This window comes from Crocodylus siamensis, chromosome 1 (genome assembly GCF_052110815.1).
Source record: "Crocodylus siamensis isolate JL-2025a chromosome 1, ASM5211081v1, whole genome shotgun sequence".
In the NCBI taxonomy this organism is placed as follows: domain Eukaryota; kingdom Metazoa; phylum Chordata; order Crocodylia; family Crocodylidae; genus Crocodylus; species Crocodylus siamensis.
Window position 1 is genome coordinate 8,683,605 of NC_143395.1, and position 18,864 is coordinate 8,702,468.

The window sequence follows — 18,864 nt, forward strand, 5'->3', positions numbered from 1 at the left end:
AACCTCCTTTCTAGGTGTCACCCAATGCCCACTGAAGGCAATGGAAGATATCTCCATGATGTCTGGGGGTACTGGTGGGAAGACCACAGGGATAAAATGTTACTGGAGTGACAACAGGGACACAGGCCATTCCCAGTGTGCCAGCACTTTCAGTCTGTTTTATCCTCAAGGGTTCAAATGATTTCCCCCAGCACAGATGGGCAGGGTGGCTGTACCCCATTCCTGTGGAGCTGTGCCGTGCCCCCACCACGGCAGCCCGAGCCCATGGAGCCCCAGGGCAGCCCCACTTCCAACCAAGCCCCTGCCTTCCCAAAGACCCGGACAGGCCAATCTGCCCACAGTACCTCCCCCCAAGCATGCTTCTCACCAAGCGTGTGGCCCCAGCACTCAGTGCTCTGGTGGGACAGGGCATCCATCTACCTGAGCCCAGGGCATAGCTGGAGGAATCAGGGCTGGGGCCTGCTGTACCTGTATGGCTGCTCTTTCTCCTGTGCTTGGGGTTTTTGCCCGGCACTGGCAGCCCCCATGAGCCCATGAGCTCTACACCGGCCCTGGCCCTGAACTTCCTAGAGAGTCCCAGAGCTGGGAGCTGGAGTGGGGCCAGTCTCAGCTGCACCACTGGGCCAGATGGGATGGAGCCCCGAGTCATCCCCAGGAAGAGCCTGGTGCAGCTCAGCAGCCCCTCCAGAGATGTGGCACTGGGGAGCCAAGGGGAAGGGGGCACATTGCCCCCCAGTCTTTCAACTGGGCAAGGGCAGGCTGCAGCTGTGAGCTGGGCTCAGCCCCTGCGCCTCGCTGCTGCCACTGCTTTGAAAGTGGCACAGCATGGGGCCATGTGCCTCGCTGCCCAGCCAGCCCAGCAGTGGGATGCACATGGTGCCATGCCACCTTCAAAGCAGTGGTGGCAGTGAGGTGCAGAGGCTGAGCCCAACTCACAGTTGCTGCCTGCCCTTGCCCCATTGAAAGATCAGGGGCCAAGTCCCCCCCTGCCCCACACCGTGCCTCTGGAAGAGCTGCTGGTCTCCGATTGTTCCACAATCTGGCCTGGCGGGGGCCTGATTCACCATGAATGGGGCCCCAGCCAGGCTGGGTCATGGGACAATCCCCACAGTACAGGTGGGGATGGGGCCGGGGTGAATGATTCACCCTGCTCCTACCCCACTCTCTCCTGCACTGTGGGGGTCTCCATCTGCCCCCTACACAAGCCCAGGCAGTGATAAAGAAGGCAGATGGAAAGAAACTTACCTGCCTGTGGCTGGGCTCCCTGCAATCCTGGCTGCACATGTGCAGGGTGTGCCTGTCCCTCCCCCCATGCTGCAGCAGCCTGTGGCCAGGCTGCCCTACAGCCCTACCTGCTGCCCTGTGTTTGCCCCCACTTTAGCCCCCACTTCCGCTGCCTATGGCTCTGGGCTTGCCCATCTGGTGGGAGCCTTCAGGGGCCAGGTCGGGCTGGAGGGCACAGCCCAGGGGCAGGGGTGGAGTCAGAAAAACACATAACATGTCCCTGCCTGTGTTCTCCTGACTCTGCCCCCAGTGCCTGCCATGGCCCTGGGACCTGTGGTTGCTCTGGAGAGCCCAGAGCAGCAACTTAAAAAAATGTTTTAAAAACAATTTCCTTGCTCACCTTCTGGCGTGCTGGAGAAAATGTCTCCATGTGCCATCAATGGCATGCGTGCTGGGGGTTGGCAACCTCTGCTGTAGGATGAAGTGTAATTCATGGTATGCAGGACAAAGAAAAGTGTTATAAGATGCAGCTGCTCTCTCAGTTTGGAATTAAATAAAAAAATATTTTGTTTTAACATCCATCAGTATCAGCTGTTGCCACGACACCCTTGATTATTGAGCTGAACCTGAGATAACACCTTTAATTAAAGTACAATTACAAGGCCATTTCTGTTCTAGCTGTTGCTGAGGTTAACTAACTGGCTTTCACTGGCCACAACTTAATTGCTATTTCTTTAAATGAAGGGTAAGGTCTCTAAACTGATATAGCATGGCATATGTAATAAATGAGTGAGAACTGAAGCATTCCTCTTAGCCTGTGAACTGTGAGATGCTGTTGCTTTTTACAAAGTTCATAAAGGTCAAGAAGTGTAGGGGCAAAGTGAAGTTTTCCATAAATCAGAATTAGAAACCACAAAGAGAGCTTTAAAATGATTTTTTTTTCCAGCTGTGTAAAAAAAAAAATCAAAACAAACAAAAACACAAGACCAAAAAAAGATGAAAAGGTATGTTCTCCGTGTGCCGAACATGGAAAAGATAAGCAAAGTATCACCCTGAAAGGAAATGGATTCTTAACCTCAGTTTTCAACCAGAACGATGATGGTGAACCTGGGAATAAAGGGAGGAAGACTTATGGGGATGGAGGTATAGAAACAAAAATTACCACACTGCAGGTGTAAGCAGAATTAAGGAACTGTGTGTGCGTGCGCGTGTGTGTGTTGGGGGGGCAGTGTTCATTCCATAATTCTGAAAGAAGTGGCACATTAAATTGCACATCCATTAGCAAGGAGTATTACCAAATATAACAAGTCAGCATGGCATAATATGACCTGCAGAACAGCAAATATTTAAGAAGGGCCTGGAGCAACTAGTGATGTAAGAGTCTGAATTAGGGGTAGATCTATGCAATGATTCTCAACCACGGTACTGGTGCACCCTAGGGTGCCACCAGATCCTTTGAAGTATATCTTGAGGTGTGAGCAGATAAGCAAGGTGTGAAGAGATAAGCAGATAACTTGAACAGATAAGAGTGGGATGATCCCCTACTCCCTGCCCAGCCCCTCTGCAAGGAGGTAAGCACTGAAATATATCAAATAGGTTTTGAAATTGGGTGCCACTCAATTCACAAAACTTATGAAGGGCTGTCTCGAGTCCCAGAGGGGAGCATTGAATCCAAGAAATTTGAGAACTGTTGGGCTAGTAGGTGCAAGACTTTCCCCCTCCCCCGTTAAAATTAGCTCTAAATTGGAATTTGATCACTTTATGAAAAGGATTATATGCTGTGTCTGCCTGTAACAATAGCAGGGGCCTGGATTCATTGATCCAAGAGACCCTTTCCAGTCCTAGTTGCCTATGATAGGGCATGGAGATGGGCTTCTGCTGCATGAACTACGCGTGCCCCCGGAGGGTGGGGGAGTATGGCGACTGCCCACAGGCGGTGGTGGGAGGGGTGTGGCAGTGGGGAGTGGGGAGCTCCCCCAGGCAGCCATGGTGTTGTCAGCGGCAGGGTGAGGGGGTGACGGGTGCCGACCGGGGGTCAGCGACCACCCGCAAACGCCACCGGCAGAGTTGGCAGTGGTTAGCGGCAACTGCCCACAGTTTCTCTCAGGGGGTGGACTGCCAATCTCAGGGGGTGCACATGCACCCACGTGCACCCCCTATGCGTCGCCAATGCTCTGCTGCTTGCTACACATGGGAGCAGCAGCCTAACCAAGAAAACCCCAAACCATCATCCTTTCACAGATGTCTTGCACATATATCCTCTAAGACTCCCAGTGTGAGCCTATGCCAAGAGACCTAATGCAAATCACTGCATGTGTGAACAAGGGAATATTGTGTAGGTGTAGAGAGGTTATCTTTGCATTTGGCACCAACATACCATAATCAGCTCTTGTGACCATGCTGCAAGAAGATGTTGAAACACTGGAAGAGGTTTTAAACAAAATAGGTTTAACAATACCTGAGGTTTTACAATACCTGTTACAAGGCTGTGACGTGGCTGATAGGGAGAGAGATGAGGTCTAGGAAGGTCCAACTTATCCTATCTGCCCTTGGGCAGTGTGGTTAAGGCACACCCGCCGCTTTACCAAAATGATGCAAGGGCATGATGTAGCTGACACTGCCTCCAGCCTTTGGTTACCCAGGCTCAATGACCTAGTACCTATCGACAGGTGGATCAAGGCTTGAACTCATGAGCTGTAGCTATCCATCTTAATCCCTCTTCTATCACACCCTTTACAAGGCATGGGACTCGGCAGCAAGAAAGGTAAAAGGTGACACTCACCTTTATAAGTATTTATATGAGAAACAGGAAGCAGAACTCATGGTAGAGGTGACATCTTTTATTAGACCAACTAGATTTTTGCCAAAAAAATCTTTAATTGCCAGCTTTTGGGCACCAGCACCCTTCTTCAGGCACAGGAGAAAAGATTGTATAAGTTCTCATAGGAAGAAATGAAAGTTCATATTTCATGGGAGAGTTGAAGATGCGGTATAATCTGTCTGAAACAGTTCATTTTATGCAGATTAGGCTCAGAGAAAAGCTGGAACAATCTAGTTTACCTCGCAGTTGTTTGGTGGCAAGCAGGATGGAGTCATACTTCCTTCTGGTTATGACGTTTCATATTTTACAGAGGAGCAGAAGGATGTAATGCTCTTCTGGGCAGGAATTTCCTATGTGGTGAGGTATCTCTGGGCTCCAGTGATGATGCAAATTACCCTGAACAAAGGCAGGTGCAGGGTCTCAGGTTTCAGGTGGTAAAACTTGCTTCCTCCTTGTAAAATTATTAAGATTTCATGTAAAAAAATCTACTAAAATATGCTATCTTCCATATGTCAGGTATCCAGGTTGTAGCCGTATTGGTCTAGCAGCAAAAGGAATCACAGCTCGTGCTAGAGGTGACGCCTTTGATTAGACCAGCTAGATTTTTGCCAAAAAAAGGTTGTTAATGTTAGCTTTTGTGCACGTGAGAAACAGAACTTTTATAGTAGGTAGCCTTTCAGTCTAGAAGTTTAAGACAATTAAAGGAAAAATCAACACACAGCTTTTTCTTTGGGGCAATCCTCTACCAAATTAGCACACAAAGTCAAGCACAGAACTACTGCTTCCTGGAAAGAAGGGGTGCCATATAACGGACCAGATGATTAGTTCACTGTGTTGGTGGAATGGCTTCTGCAATCTAAATATACTTTTCATCTTAATACAGTAGGTGTGATCTTTTAAAGTAGCTGAGATAAGATAAGCTACATCAAATGCTTTAACTGTTGACAAAGTCTAGGGGCCTGGATGAATTATAGGGCTCCGATAGACCAGTGTCGATTGGACAAGCTACAGCAAGTAGCTCAGGGAGATGGGCTCCTCGCTGAAGTCTGCTTATCAGCTTCCTGGCCTTAGTCCCACCCTAGCTATTGCTGCTTCCACCAGTTCATAGAAACACAAGTCCCTTTCATCAAATGCTCCGATGCATCACCATTGGGTCAGACTTTCACATGCTCAGAACCATTGGAGATCACATTTCCAACGGTGCTGAGCTCCCTTGAGGAGGCAACAGGAATTGTTTAACACGTCTCTGTCTTTGGTTCAACTTTTCTACAAGGTGGCACTAGGAAACCACTGCTGAGAAGCGCAGGCTGGGAGGGATCCTGTGCATCGGCTCCTGAGCTGTGCCAGGTTCCAGCTAAGGTGTTCATCCATCTAACTGTCACTGCCCTCTCTGCCTGCACTGCAGTGTGCAGTCCAACTGCAGGGAGAAATTAAAAGACTCGAGCCATAACCTCTGCCTTTTGCTTAGTCGTCTTTCTTTGAGAAACGGGACGCGAGACACAGTCAGGTCCAAGTATCCTGAGAAGACAGGTCACACTTGACCTCCCTGCAATTCTTATTTCAAGTCAGCACCAAAATCAGAAGGATCCATCTTTTTCCCCAGTTTATGTTGGAGAAGGCAGCATCCTGTGAACTTTCTGTGCTGTTGAACCTGAACTGCAGCCCTGACTCAGCCTTAGGATCAATCTGACCCAACCGCTAATTCATATCCAAACACTTCTTTTTAGTCCATCTCTAGAGAAAACCTTGCTGAGCAAACTCAATCCTCCATGTTCCCAAACTATCAGCAAGGAAAACACATCTCGGACACAGCGATTCTTATGCTTTAGTGGTGTGCACATCCTCCTGTATATGCAGACATCAGTCATTAATCACTGATGCTGTAGAAGATCGAACATGGTCCCAATAGCCAAACAGCTTCATGAGAGATTACAGGAATTAAATCAGGTCCCTCAGCAAGTAATAACCTCTAGCTTATGCCTGAGGTACAAACCTGCAATGAATGCTTTCGTGACAGCAGTAATCCTTACATTAAATAAGGACACACGCCCAGGCCCTGTGAGCTCTATGCAAGTAGAGTTTATTAACAAGCATTATCATAACGTATATATATATATCTACATCTACACAATAAGCAGGTGTTTCTTCTTTTACCTGTACTTTTAAAATGTAAAGTGTATATTAGAGAGAAAAACATAATACAAAAATAAAGTGCTTTTACCTGTAAGGTCCAGTAGGTATTATCCTACAAAGGGAAGAATAACATTACTTTGTAAGAAAGAAGCAAGCCCTGATTTACTATTGATCTCTGCTGCTGTTCTTCCTATCTGATGATCCCAGATCATAAATCAGTAAGCAAACTTTTTGTTCATCCCGTGTTAAATTGAGCTCAGCAGTATCACTTTTCCACAATGTATTTTTCACAGTGTACAATGCAGCACCTTTGATTCAGGCACTAGGTGGAGGGAACAGAGACGCACAATAAATAACAGTCGTCAGCCAAGAAACCATTTCTAGCTGAATCTCCAATGGGCAATACTTTGTGGAGGACATGTTTAACTTGGGTTGATTTTTTGGTCAGGGCACAAGATATTTTTTCCATAAAATGCCAGAGGCTTTTTTATGACACTAATTATGAATATTATGAATATTTGTAGAACAGTTTACATATTATTCCAAAGTCATTAACTCCAGCTGCACAGTGCCCCTTTCCATTCAATACTGAGAGCCTCCTACTTAATGTTGTCAGCTGAAACACATTCAGTTGAGCTTTGCCATCCCTCACCTAAATGTTCATCAGGCCCTAGTTTGCCTAGCTTTTGAGAGCTAATGCGATCTCAGGCTGAAGCAATGTTGTTGAACAATATAAAATATAATGGAACTACACTATGCACAAACAAGTTGGTTGGAGAAATGTTAAGGGACATCACCCAGACCGAAACGCATCCTCACTGAGGCATCAGGCAATTAGCAGCCATCCTTTTTTGTTGTTCTCTGGCAGAAGTTACAATCATTGAGGCACTGAATGTCTGGGTTTGGTCTGGCCTTTTGGTTACATCTCAATGGTCTAAAGGGGGATGGTAGGACTTGGACAGCCTCTAACTCCTCCATACTCTTCCCTAGGCATAAATGTTGAAGGTCTTGGTATGATGGTCACAGGACTCTATCAGGCACCTGGCTAGACCTCTTATGTGCACACCACGATCCAGAGAATCGACAGTTGCTTATACTATGCACAGGAACTCACATGTTATTGAGCATAAATCGATCTACTAGCTCACTCTGAGTGAATACCTTCTAGTTGCATGAAACTATAATTGTGCTTCAAGTCAATAGTTCACAAAAGATTTATTGAACAGATTAGAAGAAATGGGACTATTAGGATTGACTATTAGGGACTATTTCAGGTGGAAGAAGTGGATGGATGTTTTAGAAAGACAGGCTCTATATCTGAAAGAAAAGGAGTCAATTCTTAATCTATAAGCAGTGGACTAGGTCTACATCATAAGTATAAAAAGAAGTTGTTGCATGCATGAATAATTCACTTGATGCCCCTTTTTGTTTGTCTTCAGTAACAATCACACACACTTCGGTAACCGAACCTTCTCCATCCAGCCTCAGTTTTCTCTTCCGGTTCATCCCACAGCGCAGCACAAGATCAAATCCGCCTTGTATTCATGTGGGCCAAATGGAATTGCCCCAGTTAAGAACGGTGTTGAATTTGACCTCAAACCTAGAACTGGATGAAACTTGTGAACCTCCTTCCGTCAGATGTGAAGTGTTCCTTCTATTGCAAACATTTCAGCTTTTGGCAATGGCTATTTTGCAGGCCTGTGCTTAAATAATTCGAATCTTCAGTGGTTGCAAAAAAAAATTAAAACAAAGCACGCTAGTTCAAAATTAAAGCAATAATTTCAATAGCTTCTTTCATCCTGTGGGCACTCGGCATGCTCTCCTGGTTGAGACTGATTTTGCAAGGCTCCTGACTTTGGGACTGCTCTCCTTGTCAATGGAAGACCCAAGCACAAAGACGTACAACATGGAACTGTCTCCATACACAGTGCAGGGAAATGAAGTTGCCACTGGGGTAAAAGACAGAAGTCAAATGTCTCTTAACATAAGTTGTCGTCTTCTCACTGAAGCACCACAGAAGGTTTCAGGCTTTTCAAAACAATTAAAACCAGATTAGTTTTATAAGGGAGATTTCCATGGAGGAACCATTACAGTACTCAATCGACCCGTCAATTGAAGTGAGTAGTGGGGCAAGTCCATTGAGCTGAAATGTTTGGGATTTCAACCAGTGGTTCCAAGATGAGCTGAGCTATAAAAACCGTCAGGCCCTTTTACAGGGCAATGAAGCATTTGTGTTTACAGGCATGCATTTGGAGTCATTCAGGTAGCTAAGCAAAGAGAAATTATTAAAGCCACATGAAGTCTTGTGCACACAGTGTTATAGTCTTGTGTACATAGTCGCACGGGTCAATACTGCATAGAGCACCTCTTCATCGATCATAAGGAAAGCTGAGGGCTCTCAGATACTTACAGGTTTGGACCCCAGTAGAGTTGTAATATTTTTTAATTATTTCTCCGATTGTTGGTCTCCTGAAGAATTGCACATGTTAGACAGAAAGATGCTTCTTAAAGAATGCACCAAGCAACACGGTCTGTGTGAAACAGTCTGCTTCTCTACGATTCACAGATAGGTTTCATTTTGGTTCTCAGCTTGGCCAAGAGGACCCGAGTCCCTTTACAGATACTCAGGTTGCCATTTAAAGCACATCAGTGAAAGAAAGAATTGGCCAAGGAAGTGTTTTCAGTAGAAAAGCTCGTTGTTTCTGTGGATGAAATTTCGTATTTTCCTGGGGGCAAAAAATGCAAAATGAATTGGACATGCAGACAGCAGAGCACTGGACTTGCTAATCTTAGAAGATGGAGACTGTGACACCTGCCCATCTAGCCATCTAGATGACTTGGGAGATCCTCTAACAAGCAACTTGTCTCTGGCCTGTGGCAATACCATAGATCATAACATCACTACATGGGGAACTGATACATGAATACTGCCAATGAAAGCTTAAACTGGCTGAAGGAAGGTGACACCTGATTCCTACTCTGAGTTCTGGACATTAACTAAAATTTTGCTCTGCAAACTAAGGCCAAGGCCAGAGTAATCCACATTCATAGTTAAGTAAGTCCAGATGACACAAAGGCCTTCTGGCTTTAAAATCTATGGCTACCTAGGCATGTAGGCAAGTGACATGATTTTCAATCTGGTAGGTACCCAACAGCTCTCACAGAAAAAACCTGAAGTTTCTGGAAACATAACTCTTCAGAAAATCAGGCCACTGATTGAGTTGTCTAAACATGAAGACAGAAGCATCATTTTTAAGTATTTTGTTTGAAAAAAAAAAACAAGCCCTGACTTAAAAAAAATACAGACCAAATTCTGTTCTCAGTTGTACACTGAGGCAACCTTATTGTCTGCAGGAACAGATTCCTGGACTAAGCTTTGTCCCAGTATGTGGCTAAAAAAAAGACAATTTTTAATTTAGATTAATTAACAAGGAGTATTTCCTATGCTCAGGCTAAGCCTCCCCTATTGCTTCTTGGTGATAGTTGGCTAAAATGATCTAGGAACCAAGGTGGTCTTAGTCTAATTTAGAGGAATAGGTGTTCAAGTATCACCTGAAAGGCCAGCCTGAGAGGAATGCCTGTCTCAGGCAACAAGAGCCATCCTCAAGTAACAACTCAGACTTCATCCCAAGATGGTGCACTCTGAGCGCTATGCCATGAGATTACTGAGTTGTTAATAAAACTAATCTACCAGGGTATGAAAAACAGCATTGTAAACCTACTCCAGCTCTCAGTGATACTGTTGTAAGTCCAGTAGTGCATCTAGGGGGACGTGAGTGGGGCACCATGCCCTGGTGCTGGTTTAGAGAGGGCACCAAACTGGCAGCCCCCAGAGAGCCCATAGCATAGGGCTGCTGCAGCCAGTGTGCAGGGGATCCACGCCCCAGCTGCAGCAGCCAGAACCAATGCCTTAGCAGCAGCATCCCCCAGACTGCAAGGAGCTCTGGTTGTAGTAGATCAAACTCTGTCCAGGGTCTACACTGTTGTGCAAGTCTGCTCACCACCCTATATAGACGGCTAGGCAGGCCCTAAGGATTAGAACCAACCCCTACATCAGATGCTAAGAGTTAGGATTGTCTCCTCCACCCTCTTTGCCATATGTGCTGGGAAGTACAGCCATTGTCACTTACCTGTTTTGCCACGTAAGTTGTTTAATCGTTTTGACAAGGGACACTTCATGGAGAACACTGGTGTGGAGGTTCCCAGGGACACTGACTGTAAAGCGGAAGCCGATTTTAGTTAAAAGTCAGAGACATTTTCAACAACCATACTTTAAAAGAAATTGCTTGAATAAAATGCCGTTCAGTGGTGCATGTGAGAGAGTGATGTACCTATGAATGGAGGCACGGGACAAATTAGATAAAGGGAGCTTCATTTTGGGCACTACTCCCTCTTCTATTGAAGCATTGGCTAGGCTAGAAAGATGGAGTCATGGACTGAAGCAAGGGAGATGGCTAATATTATACCTCTGAGCAGCTTGAGCAGATGCTCCAACAGCTGGCACATTGACTCTAAAATCCTCTCTTCTCATACTGACTGAGCAGTATCTATTCACTTGGGAAGTGCCCTAAAAAAAACAGGCTTTTCAATGGTGGGAGAGGGCAGTATGTGGGTGGCTCCAAGGTGGCATCTAGTCCAGATCAACCTATTGGCATAAGATATGGATTGGAATTGTTCTTCTCTCTGTGTTTGCAGCTTGCTCTTTTTTGACTGAATCGTGTTTTAGGCTTAAACATTCATTAGGGCTGCAACTCTGCCATTTGCTGGGCACCTTCCAAGCCAGCCCCAGGTACATTTATAGTGATGATTGCAGTGGATGTGAAATGCAGCACACAGATATAACTTCAAATGACTCATACAGGATGTAGAGACAAGCAACCTCCCTTTCAATGGGGCATATGAAAAATAGGTTAGACTCCAGGACCTGTCCTGCCAGGGGGAACGGCCTTCTGGTGTCTGAGCTCAGAATTCCCATTAGCACGGCAGTGCAATTCAGATCCTCTTTGGGTCAGAAAGAATTACAAGCATGCAAGATTCCCCCCCCCCCCCCACCAGAGGCCAGGGGAAAGCAACCTATAAAAAAGTTGGTAATTGTCAGAGGGGATGGGAGAGAATTTCATGGTGTGGTAATAGGGTTGAAGTGTATCTATAGTGCTGGAAATGAAGGGAATTTCCTTTGTGGAATACTGGAGAAGTCTACAGTGATGGAAAACAATCCACTTCGATAGAGATTGTTTCAGTTCACAGAGGTTATTGCAAAACCTTATAAACAGAATGAATTTTCTGCATTCCTTTGAGAAGTCCTCATTCTCCGTTAAATTCTGCAGGACTTTCCTCATCTGGATTCCTGAGGCTGTAGCACTGGGAGTTAAATAATGCAATTCACTAGCTTCCAAATACAGATTCTTAAGGTGATAAAGGAAGAAGCTGAATATAAATGATTCGTTTTTAAGTCAACGGTCGAAGCATGGTCATTCTACTTCTTTTCTTCCCTCTTTCTCAGGCAACGTTCCCATTGAAATGGGCCGAGATCTCAAAAGGGGCAGCTGCCAGATGTCAATGAGAGTTCAAGGTTCTCAGGATTTGGGCCAATGGGACTGTACCCAAATTAGATGCGCAGAATCAGGTCCCAAACCCTAATGATTTTTAAAGAGAAACGGCTTATTTTTGATACAGGAGGGTAATCTGACTGAAAAGGTGTTGCCATATCAATATTGGTGGCTTGTAGAATTGTAGCTCGAGGTAACTGTTCTAAGTTGGACTGACTTATTAAATTGGCTTCAGATGTAATACTGTTTACCCCCAAACAGAACAGCCACACAACCAGCAGCTGCAGGGCAGCATCAGGCAAATGAGGAAGAAAGGCATTTAAGGAAATAGTTAGAAAATGTTCCCAGCTCAACAGGAAACCGACAGACCCTCTACGAAACTTGTGGAGTAAGTGGAATGTGGTGAAAGGCGTCAGGTAGTTGAGAAGATGTTTTCCATAAACCTGTAGCACTGAGTACAGCACTGGTAGGGATAGCACAGATTTCTTCTTGTTGCCCTGACAAAGGGCTATGTTCAATAACCCACTAGTTAGGTGCTATACCTAACTCTTAGGCACCAGCTTCTTGAGTGGAATCTGGGTGAGAGACATGGGTTTAAACATCCTCATGTTGACCATTGCCATGAACCACCTTTTCTGCCTCCTGAGCAGGTGCTCCATGCTTTAGGAAGTCACCTTCACCTCCTCCATGTTTTTGAAAGCCACTGCAGGTGCATTTTTCCATTGGGGTACATGATAGGTGTGCTCTGAGAACCAGATCAGGTCTGCAGGGGCCATAGCTAAGGGAACGCCTCATTTCTGGATCCCAGACTGGGCTTGATGAGGAGTAGGGTGCTGAGCTCCTCAGCTATGCCAAGACTGGGGCAATTCTAGGCCTAGACATAGACACAGCTCTATGGTGCCTACTGAAATGTAAAGCATCTACGTACAGCACTGGTAGAGTTTAGGTGCCTCCATGGCAAGGTATCTGAGCATCACTTTTGGCCCTGCAATTGTGGTCACTTGTGCTTAGATAATGTGTCACTTCCACATTAGGTGTCAGAATCCTTTAATGGTCTTAAACATTGACCTGGATGTCCTAGCTCGTACAGTGAAAGGCTATTTCATCCTTGGCCTCTAATGAGGCTGCTCTCATAGTTGGCAGGTTTTCCCAACTGTAGCTGTTGTCTATCATGACTCTTGATAGACACAATTCATTTTTGCATGCACAAAATCCATTGTCTCTTATTTGCCTATTTTTCTATGGTTTTAAAACATTTACAAATAGCAGAACCACAACAATTAACATACTACATCAGACTTATGGGTCATTGTTATCCTTTTTCTGACTGCCAGTACCAGCTGGTTAGAGGAAAGTGTAGAAACCTCTTATGTGATAACCTGCCTGGATGGGAATTCTCCTTCTAAACCCCAGTAGTTACAGGTTGAGCACAAGTTCTGTTGTTTCCTGAGTTGATGAGCATTCACCCAGACTCAGATTCTCCATTTGTTTCTGTGGAAGTCTGTATGTAAAGATGAGATCAGACTGATTTTTCCTTAATTAAAAAAAAAAACTGAACAAAATTTTAAGTTTAAGAATTTTCAACAAAATGTTGAACTCAGTTTTTAAAGGAAAATATTTTTTTCCTCAGAACTCTTTTTTCTCTGGTTTTGAGAAACTGTAAGTAAAGATTTAAGAATATTGAAAAATAATTTGCCATGTTCTAGTAAATAAGATAAAAATTATGTTTCTTTAGAAATGCATATAGATTAGTGCAGAGTTAAAACAATAACTACAAAATTTATTGTTAAAGAGAAGATTTAACCTTTGTCTGTTGCGAACTCCATTTGGTTGATGGATACTTGTTCACCAAGGCTTCTCGTACCTGTATTTATCAAATAAAGTCAACCAATTACTTTGTGTATTTGGTTAAAATAACAATCATATATTTGCCTTGGGTATAAGGAGTTATTCAAATTCTTACCTTCTTGTCCCAGACAGTTCCAAAGAGCAAAATGAATAAACCCTATGAAACATGAGAATTATATTAAATGCATGCATGCATCTCCTATTTAACTGTACTACACTATATCTCCTCATACACTGTCTATATTGCTTATTTAGATAGCAAATTTTTAAGGCAGAAACTGACTTCCTCATCATATGTGCCTATACAGCTTCTAAAACAAGAGAGAGCAGGCCTTGTCTGAAGTCCCTAGGCATTACTGTAATATAAATAATCATTGTCACCATCATCCATGTCACAGAAATGACAGAAACCAATAGAGACAAGGAATTTTCCAATTATGGCTGCCATCACATCCTCAAAGAGCCCCATTGTTCCTGGTTATTGCAGTAGAAGATGGCTAGTTCAATTTCCTGTCGTGAATCTTGAACATTTGCTCAATGTTGCTACCAAATTAATTGCCATACTTGCCATGGGTGTTCATGTAGGGTTAGCCTGGTACAGTCACAATAAGGCAAAACATTTTTGGTCATAGAAAAATAAATGCAATAGAAGTGAAATGAAGAAGAAAAAGAATCAGCTTCAATACTCACTTGCAAAGCATTCAAAACTGTGAATAGTACGTGGAACACCACTGAGCTGTCTTCAAAAACAGTTGCAAGTCCAAACCCCCAGGTAAGGCCTAACAGGGGTGTCAGGACGCCAATACTTTTCCCAACTTGAATGAAGGAGCTCCTCTCCTGCTTGCTTGGCTTGTCACCAACAGCTGGCCTCAGGATTTTCCCTATGACTACAATGGCAATAATTAAATTCACAGCCACAATGATCAGTGCAGGTATGACGAAGGCAAAAAGAGCTTTACTTGTCTCCCAGTTGAGCCAACAGGCATCCTTTCTTCTGTAAGAACCATATGGATGTGTGACAGCAATGGTGATGACTGATATGATAATAGGGCACCCGTAGCCCAATGAGAAAGCTACCACTTTCTGGGTGGTCTTGCTTGTGTCATGTAAAATGAAGACCAGACGGTAAAAAAGCATGAGGCCCAGAACAAGCATCCAGAAAAAGACACAGAGGTAAAACAGATGGATGAAAAATGTGACAGCTACGCAGACGTCCTTCATTTTCTCCACGTTGTCATGGAGGGAGGCTGCAACAATGAACCAGATGTCTGCAATCAGAAGGGAAGTGGCTATGTTTAACATACAGATGTGGCGCATGTAAGAAGTTCTGTTTTTTGTCACAAATTTCCATACCAGGAATTCAATTAAAATACAGGCCAATAGGCTCAATATGGAAATGCTCAAACCTATGTAGGTAATATAATCTAGTGCTTTTCCTTCAATGGACACTGGGACATTGGGTGACATCAGAATTGAAAATGAGGTCAGGTGACTGCAGTTGCACGTGACCTTCTGCTCATGATTCTCAGGTGTACAGCCGGTGTTGTCCCATTGTCTTGATGTGAAGTTCCAAAAGACACACTTGGGATCAATCAGAGAGACATTACTTTTTGAAAATGTCAGAATAATCTCAATGTCTTGGGATATGTTTCTGTCCTGGGATATGTTTCTGCCCACTGTTGTCGTCATCACTAGGCCATTCACAGACTCATTGGTCTTATTGTCATGGGGCAAAATTTGTCCAAGGGTTGAGTAAGCCACACTGATGATAGTTGTATTTGGTTGTATGTTCTGGATTTGTGCTTCTTTAATTAGTACATTACCACTGAGGTCTGATGGACCTGAGAAGGTGAAGTTCTTTTCATATTGTGACTTGTGGTCTCCAAGGACAACTATACCTTCTAACTGCAGGTTGGTGTTTCTAATACGGGGGATAGTATTATTGACTGGTTGGAGGTTCTGGGAAAATCTCTCCACTGAGTCCAATAACAGAGAACTCTTATTTGTTTCCTGCCTGTTCAGTTCGTTCCAGGAATTTATTGTGGAGGTATTAACGATGATGTTTACTGTAGTTAGGAAGTTCTGTAATAAAGAAAGATGGATGATCTTAGTAAAATCCTACAGGACGTATACAGTCATTGTTATTGCCAGTAACAATACGTGGGTACCATTCTCACCTATCTTCTTCTTTTGTCTAGTCCGTATTAAACTCCTAGATATTGATATTTCCCCTGAGTTGTTTCATTTTCGAAGTTGGTGTCAACCAAACCAGGTTTTCTCCCCTTTTCCTCTGTGATACTGCTATACTTTTTCCTTTCTCCTAACTATCGTCCTGGCTTTTAGCTCCAGTATCTTTGACCCTGATCTCCCCATCTTGTAACCACCTGACCTACGTACCCCACTTAAATCAGTGAGTCTCTTGTTGACTCCTGCCACTCTTTTTTGCTCAGCTTATTACTAACAACCAGCACCATCCTTATCTTTGTCCATTTCCTATTACCCACCCTTTGGCTCCTTCAATTTCCCTGCAATTTGGGTGCTGGCTAATCAAATAACAAAAATTCTACTTTGACCCAGAGGCCAAAGGATCAGCCAACTTCTACAAGATTTAGCCGCAGTTTACCTCCGCTGTGGACAGATTTGCCTCTACTGAGATGCTTGAAACCAAATCCAGCATGGTGACAACTGCCCCCAGGTCTGGAGGAGACGTATTTATTTCTTGTTGTTCCTTCGTTACACCTTTCGCGAGATTCTCCAGATATTCAGGTAGCTTTTCTTTTCGCTGAGGACTAGACACCAAAGCCTAGAATGGAAGACAAAGACTCTGTTATGTGTAGGCAGTGCGATCGGGGTGCTCAGCCGAGGTGCACATCAAGGACCTAGTGAAAGACATGGACTTCCTTTAGTCTCAAGGGAGAAAGAACAGAGGAACTGCACTTTGTTTCTAGACAGGAAGGTATGGGAGGTGGTAGTAGGATCATTGCTCCTGTACCCAAGGGAATTTGGAGATCCAAAAGGGCAGATGCACCAAAACTAAAATTAGGGTCAGTTATGTTAGCATCCCATCTAAGACATAAGTGTGAGGAGTATATTATACTGTGGGAATTATTCCATGTCAGGGGGTGGCCAGCACAGAAGTTCTCAGAGTCTTTTGTGTAGCCCTGTTCAAGTTTCTCGGGGGCAGATCTGGGAGGAGGGAAGAGCGTAAAGTGGTGCAACTGCTTTGGTACTTGCTCCACTCAAAGTTTAAAAGCAACTGCCTAGTAGTTACAGCAGCATTTCAATTCAGGCAGCAGTGATAGAGTCAATTGACTTCATGGCTCATTGTAATCCACCTGATTCCTTCTAAACTCTTCATACCACAGGTATGTTAAGGACCCTCTCTTCTTTTTAATGGTCTTGATATTCCAGTAATCAAACTATCCTTCCATCTGCAATTCTGCAGTGTGTTAGCTGCTCCCAGTGATGCAACTCCTTTTTCACTGTCCTGCAGACTGTTTTTAACTCTAGCTAAACACATTAACACAGAATGGAAACATCAATTCAGGTGTGGAAATAACTTCAAGTGAACGCTGGATGCACGGTCAAGATGCTCAATACAGCTAGATTTTGTTTTATAAATCTGAAAAGGAGATGTACATTTAATTCTACAAGATTAATGAAATGACATCTTTTGATTCTTTTTTGCATAGTTTGTTGTGTTTTTTATATATAGTATATAATATAGCAAAGTAATGCACATTCCAATAAAGTTGCATTTGTTTTTGCTTCAATCTTAAACTGAATAACACAGCCCTGGGCCCTTAGCTTACTTGTAAAGGTTCTCGTTTCTTTTTAATTGGAGAAAAATGTGTTGTGTTATATGTGATGAGGCATCACACAATCTACACCCCACTTTTCAAAATCCTAGATCTGCCCATGATGCTTCTTATAATGCTGTGCACCCCTATTGTACCGAGCAATGGATAATAAAAGAATAGCTCTCTTTGTCACTACAGCCACACTGTATGTCACAATGCAAGTAAGTTCAGTCTGATTTGCTATGGTATCCCAGCATCTCACCCTTTTCCCAATGGTGACTTCTTCTGTGAAATCAAAAAAGGGTGAGATTCTTACACATACAAGGGTAAATATATACCCACAGTAACAATGATGAGCTTGTATTATGTGTCTTTTTTTTGAGAAGCTGGGCTGGTGGCTCTTCATGGTACTGTTCCCCCTGCTCTTATGGCACAATATAGTCTTTTACATGTTTTCAGGGGCTTGAACTCCATGATCTGGGAAGTCCTTTTCACTCTTCAGTCTCTCATACTTGACTTTAAAGCAGTGGTGTGCAACTTATGGCCTACAGAGCCATGCTACCTGGCCTCTGGGGCTCCTCAAGGGTCCAGAAATTTGGCAGCAGGTGAACAGTTAGCAATGCTAATTGCTCACAGAGCCACAACAATCACTGTTGCCACCACCCCACTGCCACCAAGTTTCCAGACCCAGAGGAAGCCCTGCAGTCTGAATGGCATGGCCCCGCACATCAGATCACACCGGCCTATGATCTTTCCATGTCCGGATCTGGTGTGCAGGATTGGGCTGGTGTATGGGGTCACATGACATGACACATTGTGCCCATGGACCAACCCTACATGCTGACCCTGAACATAGGATCTGGACTTTGCACTGGCTCCACTCCATCCCCCCAGCCTGTTAGGGCAGAGAGGTTGAACATTGCTGCCTTAAAGTGTCAAGGCCAGATCCTATTCCACACATTATATGCCTAAGTGGGCCTAGATCCTATTCCACACTGCCAAAGATCCTGGGAAACAATTGGTGCAAAAAGCGCATGAGTCCTCCTGCACCTCAGTGCATTTCAGTGATTTAGTCCTAAGGCTCAAGTGATGGCAAGGTACTTATACATGCATGCACTTTTGTCAGTGACTTCAGCAGGATGGAGTATAATCATGTTTCAGTGCCTAATACATGGAATAGAAACTGGCCCTAAGAGTGTGCATGTATGGGGGGGGGGGGAAGATTTTCCTTTCTTTAGACTGTAATAAATCTTTCAGCACTCATTCTCTCTGTTGACGTTCATGATCAATAAAGGGTCAAGACCCATGAGCTGAGAAACACTGCATCAAAATATTCTGTCTTATTCTATAGCGCTCTTAGTTCTAGGCCAGGGGATGGAGGGCCTATGACCATTTAAAAAACCATTTTAATTGACCGTTTGCATTTTCCTAATATTTTATATATTTTAAATACTTAAATTGCTTGAACCACAGAACCTTCTCCCCCCCG

At 44.1% G+C, this 18,864-nt stretch overlaps 1 protein-coding gene across 4 annotated transcripts in view; it reads right to left on the bottom strand.

Annotated features, from left to right (window-relative positions):
• Positions 1-6,104: 6,104 nt before the first annotated feature.
• The window catches only part of ADGRF5 (adhesion G protein-coupled receptor F5), a 103,541-nt gene continuing 90,781 nt past the window's right edge, over positions 6,105-18,864 (bottom strand). For all 4 annotated transcript variants that reach the window (XM_090031252.1, XM_090031270.1, XM_090031262.1 and 1 more), the window contains 6 exons: positions 16,199-16,378; positions 14,266-15,657; positions 13,691-13,732; positions 13,532-13,591; positions 10,309-10,393; positions 6,105-8,904 (listed from right to left, as the gene is read on the bottom strand). In XM_090031252.1, coding sequence (XP_089887378.1) covers positions 8,825-8,904; positions 10,309-10,393; positions 13,532-13,591; positions 13,691-13,732; positions 14,266-15,657; positions 16,199-16,378 — 1,839 coding nt within the window. In that variant the 3' untranslated portion in view covers positions 6,105-8,824. The remainder of the gene's footprint in view (positions 8,905-10,308; positions 10,394-13,531; positions 13,592-13,690; positions 13,733-14,265; positions 15,658-16,198; positions 16,379-18,864) is intronic.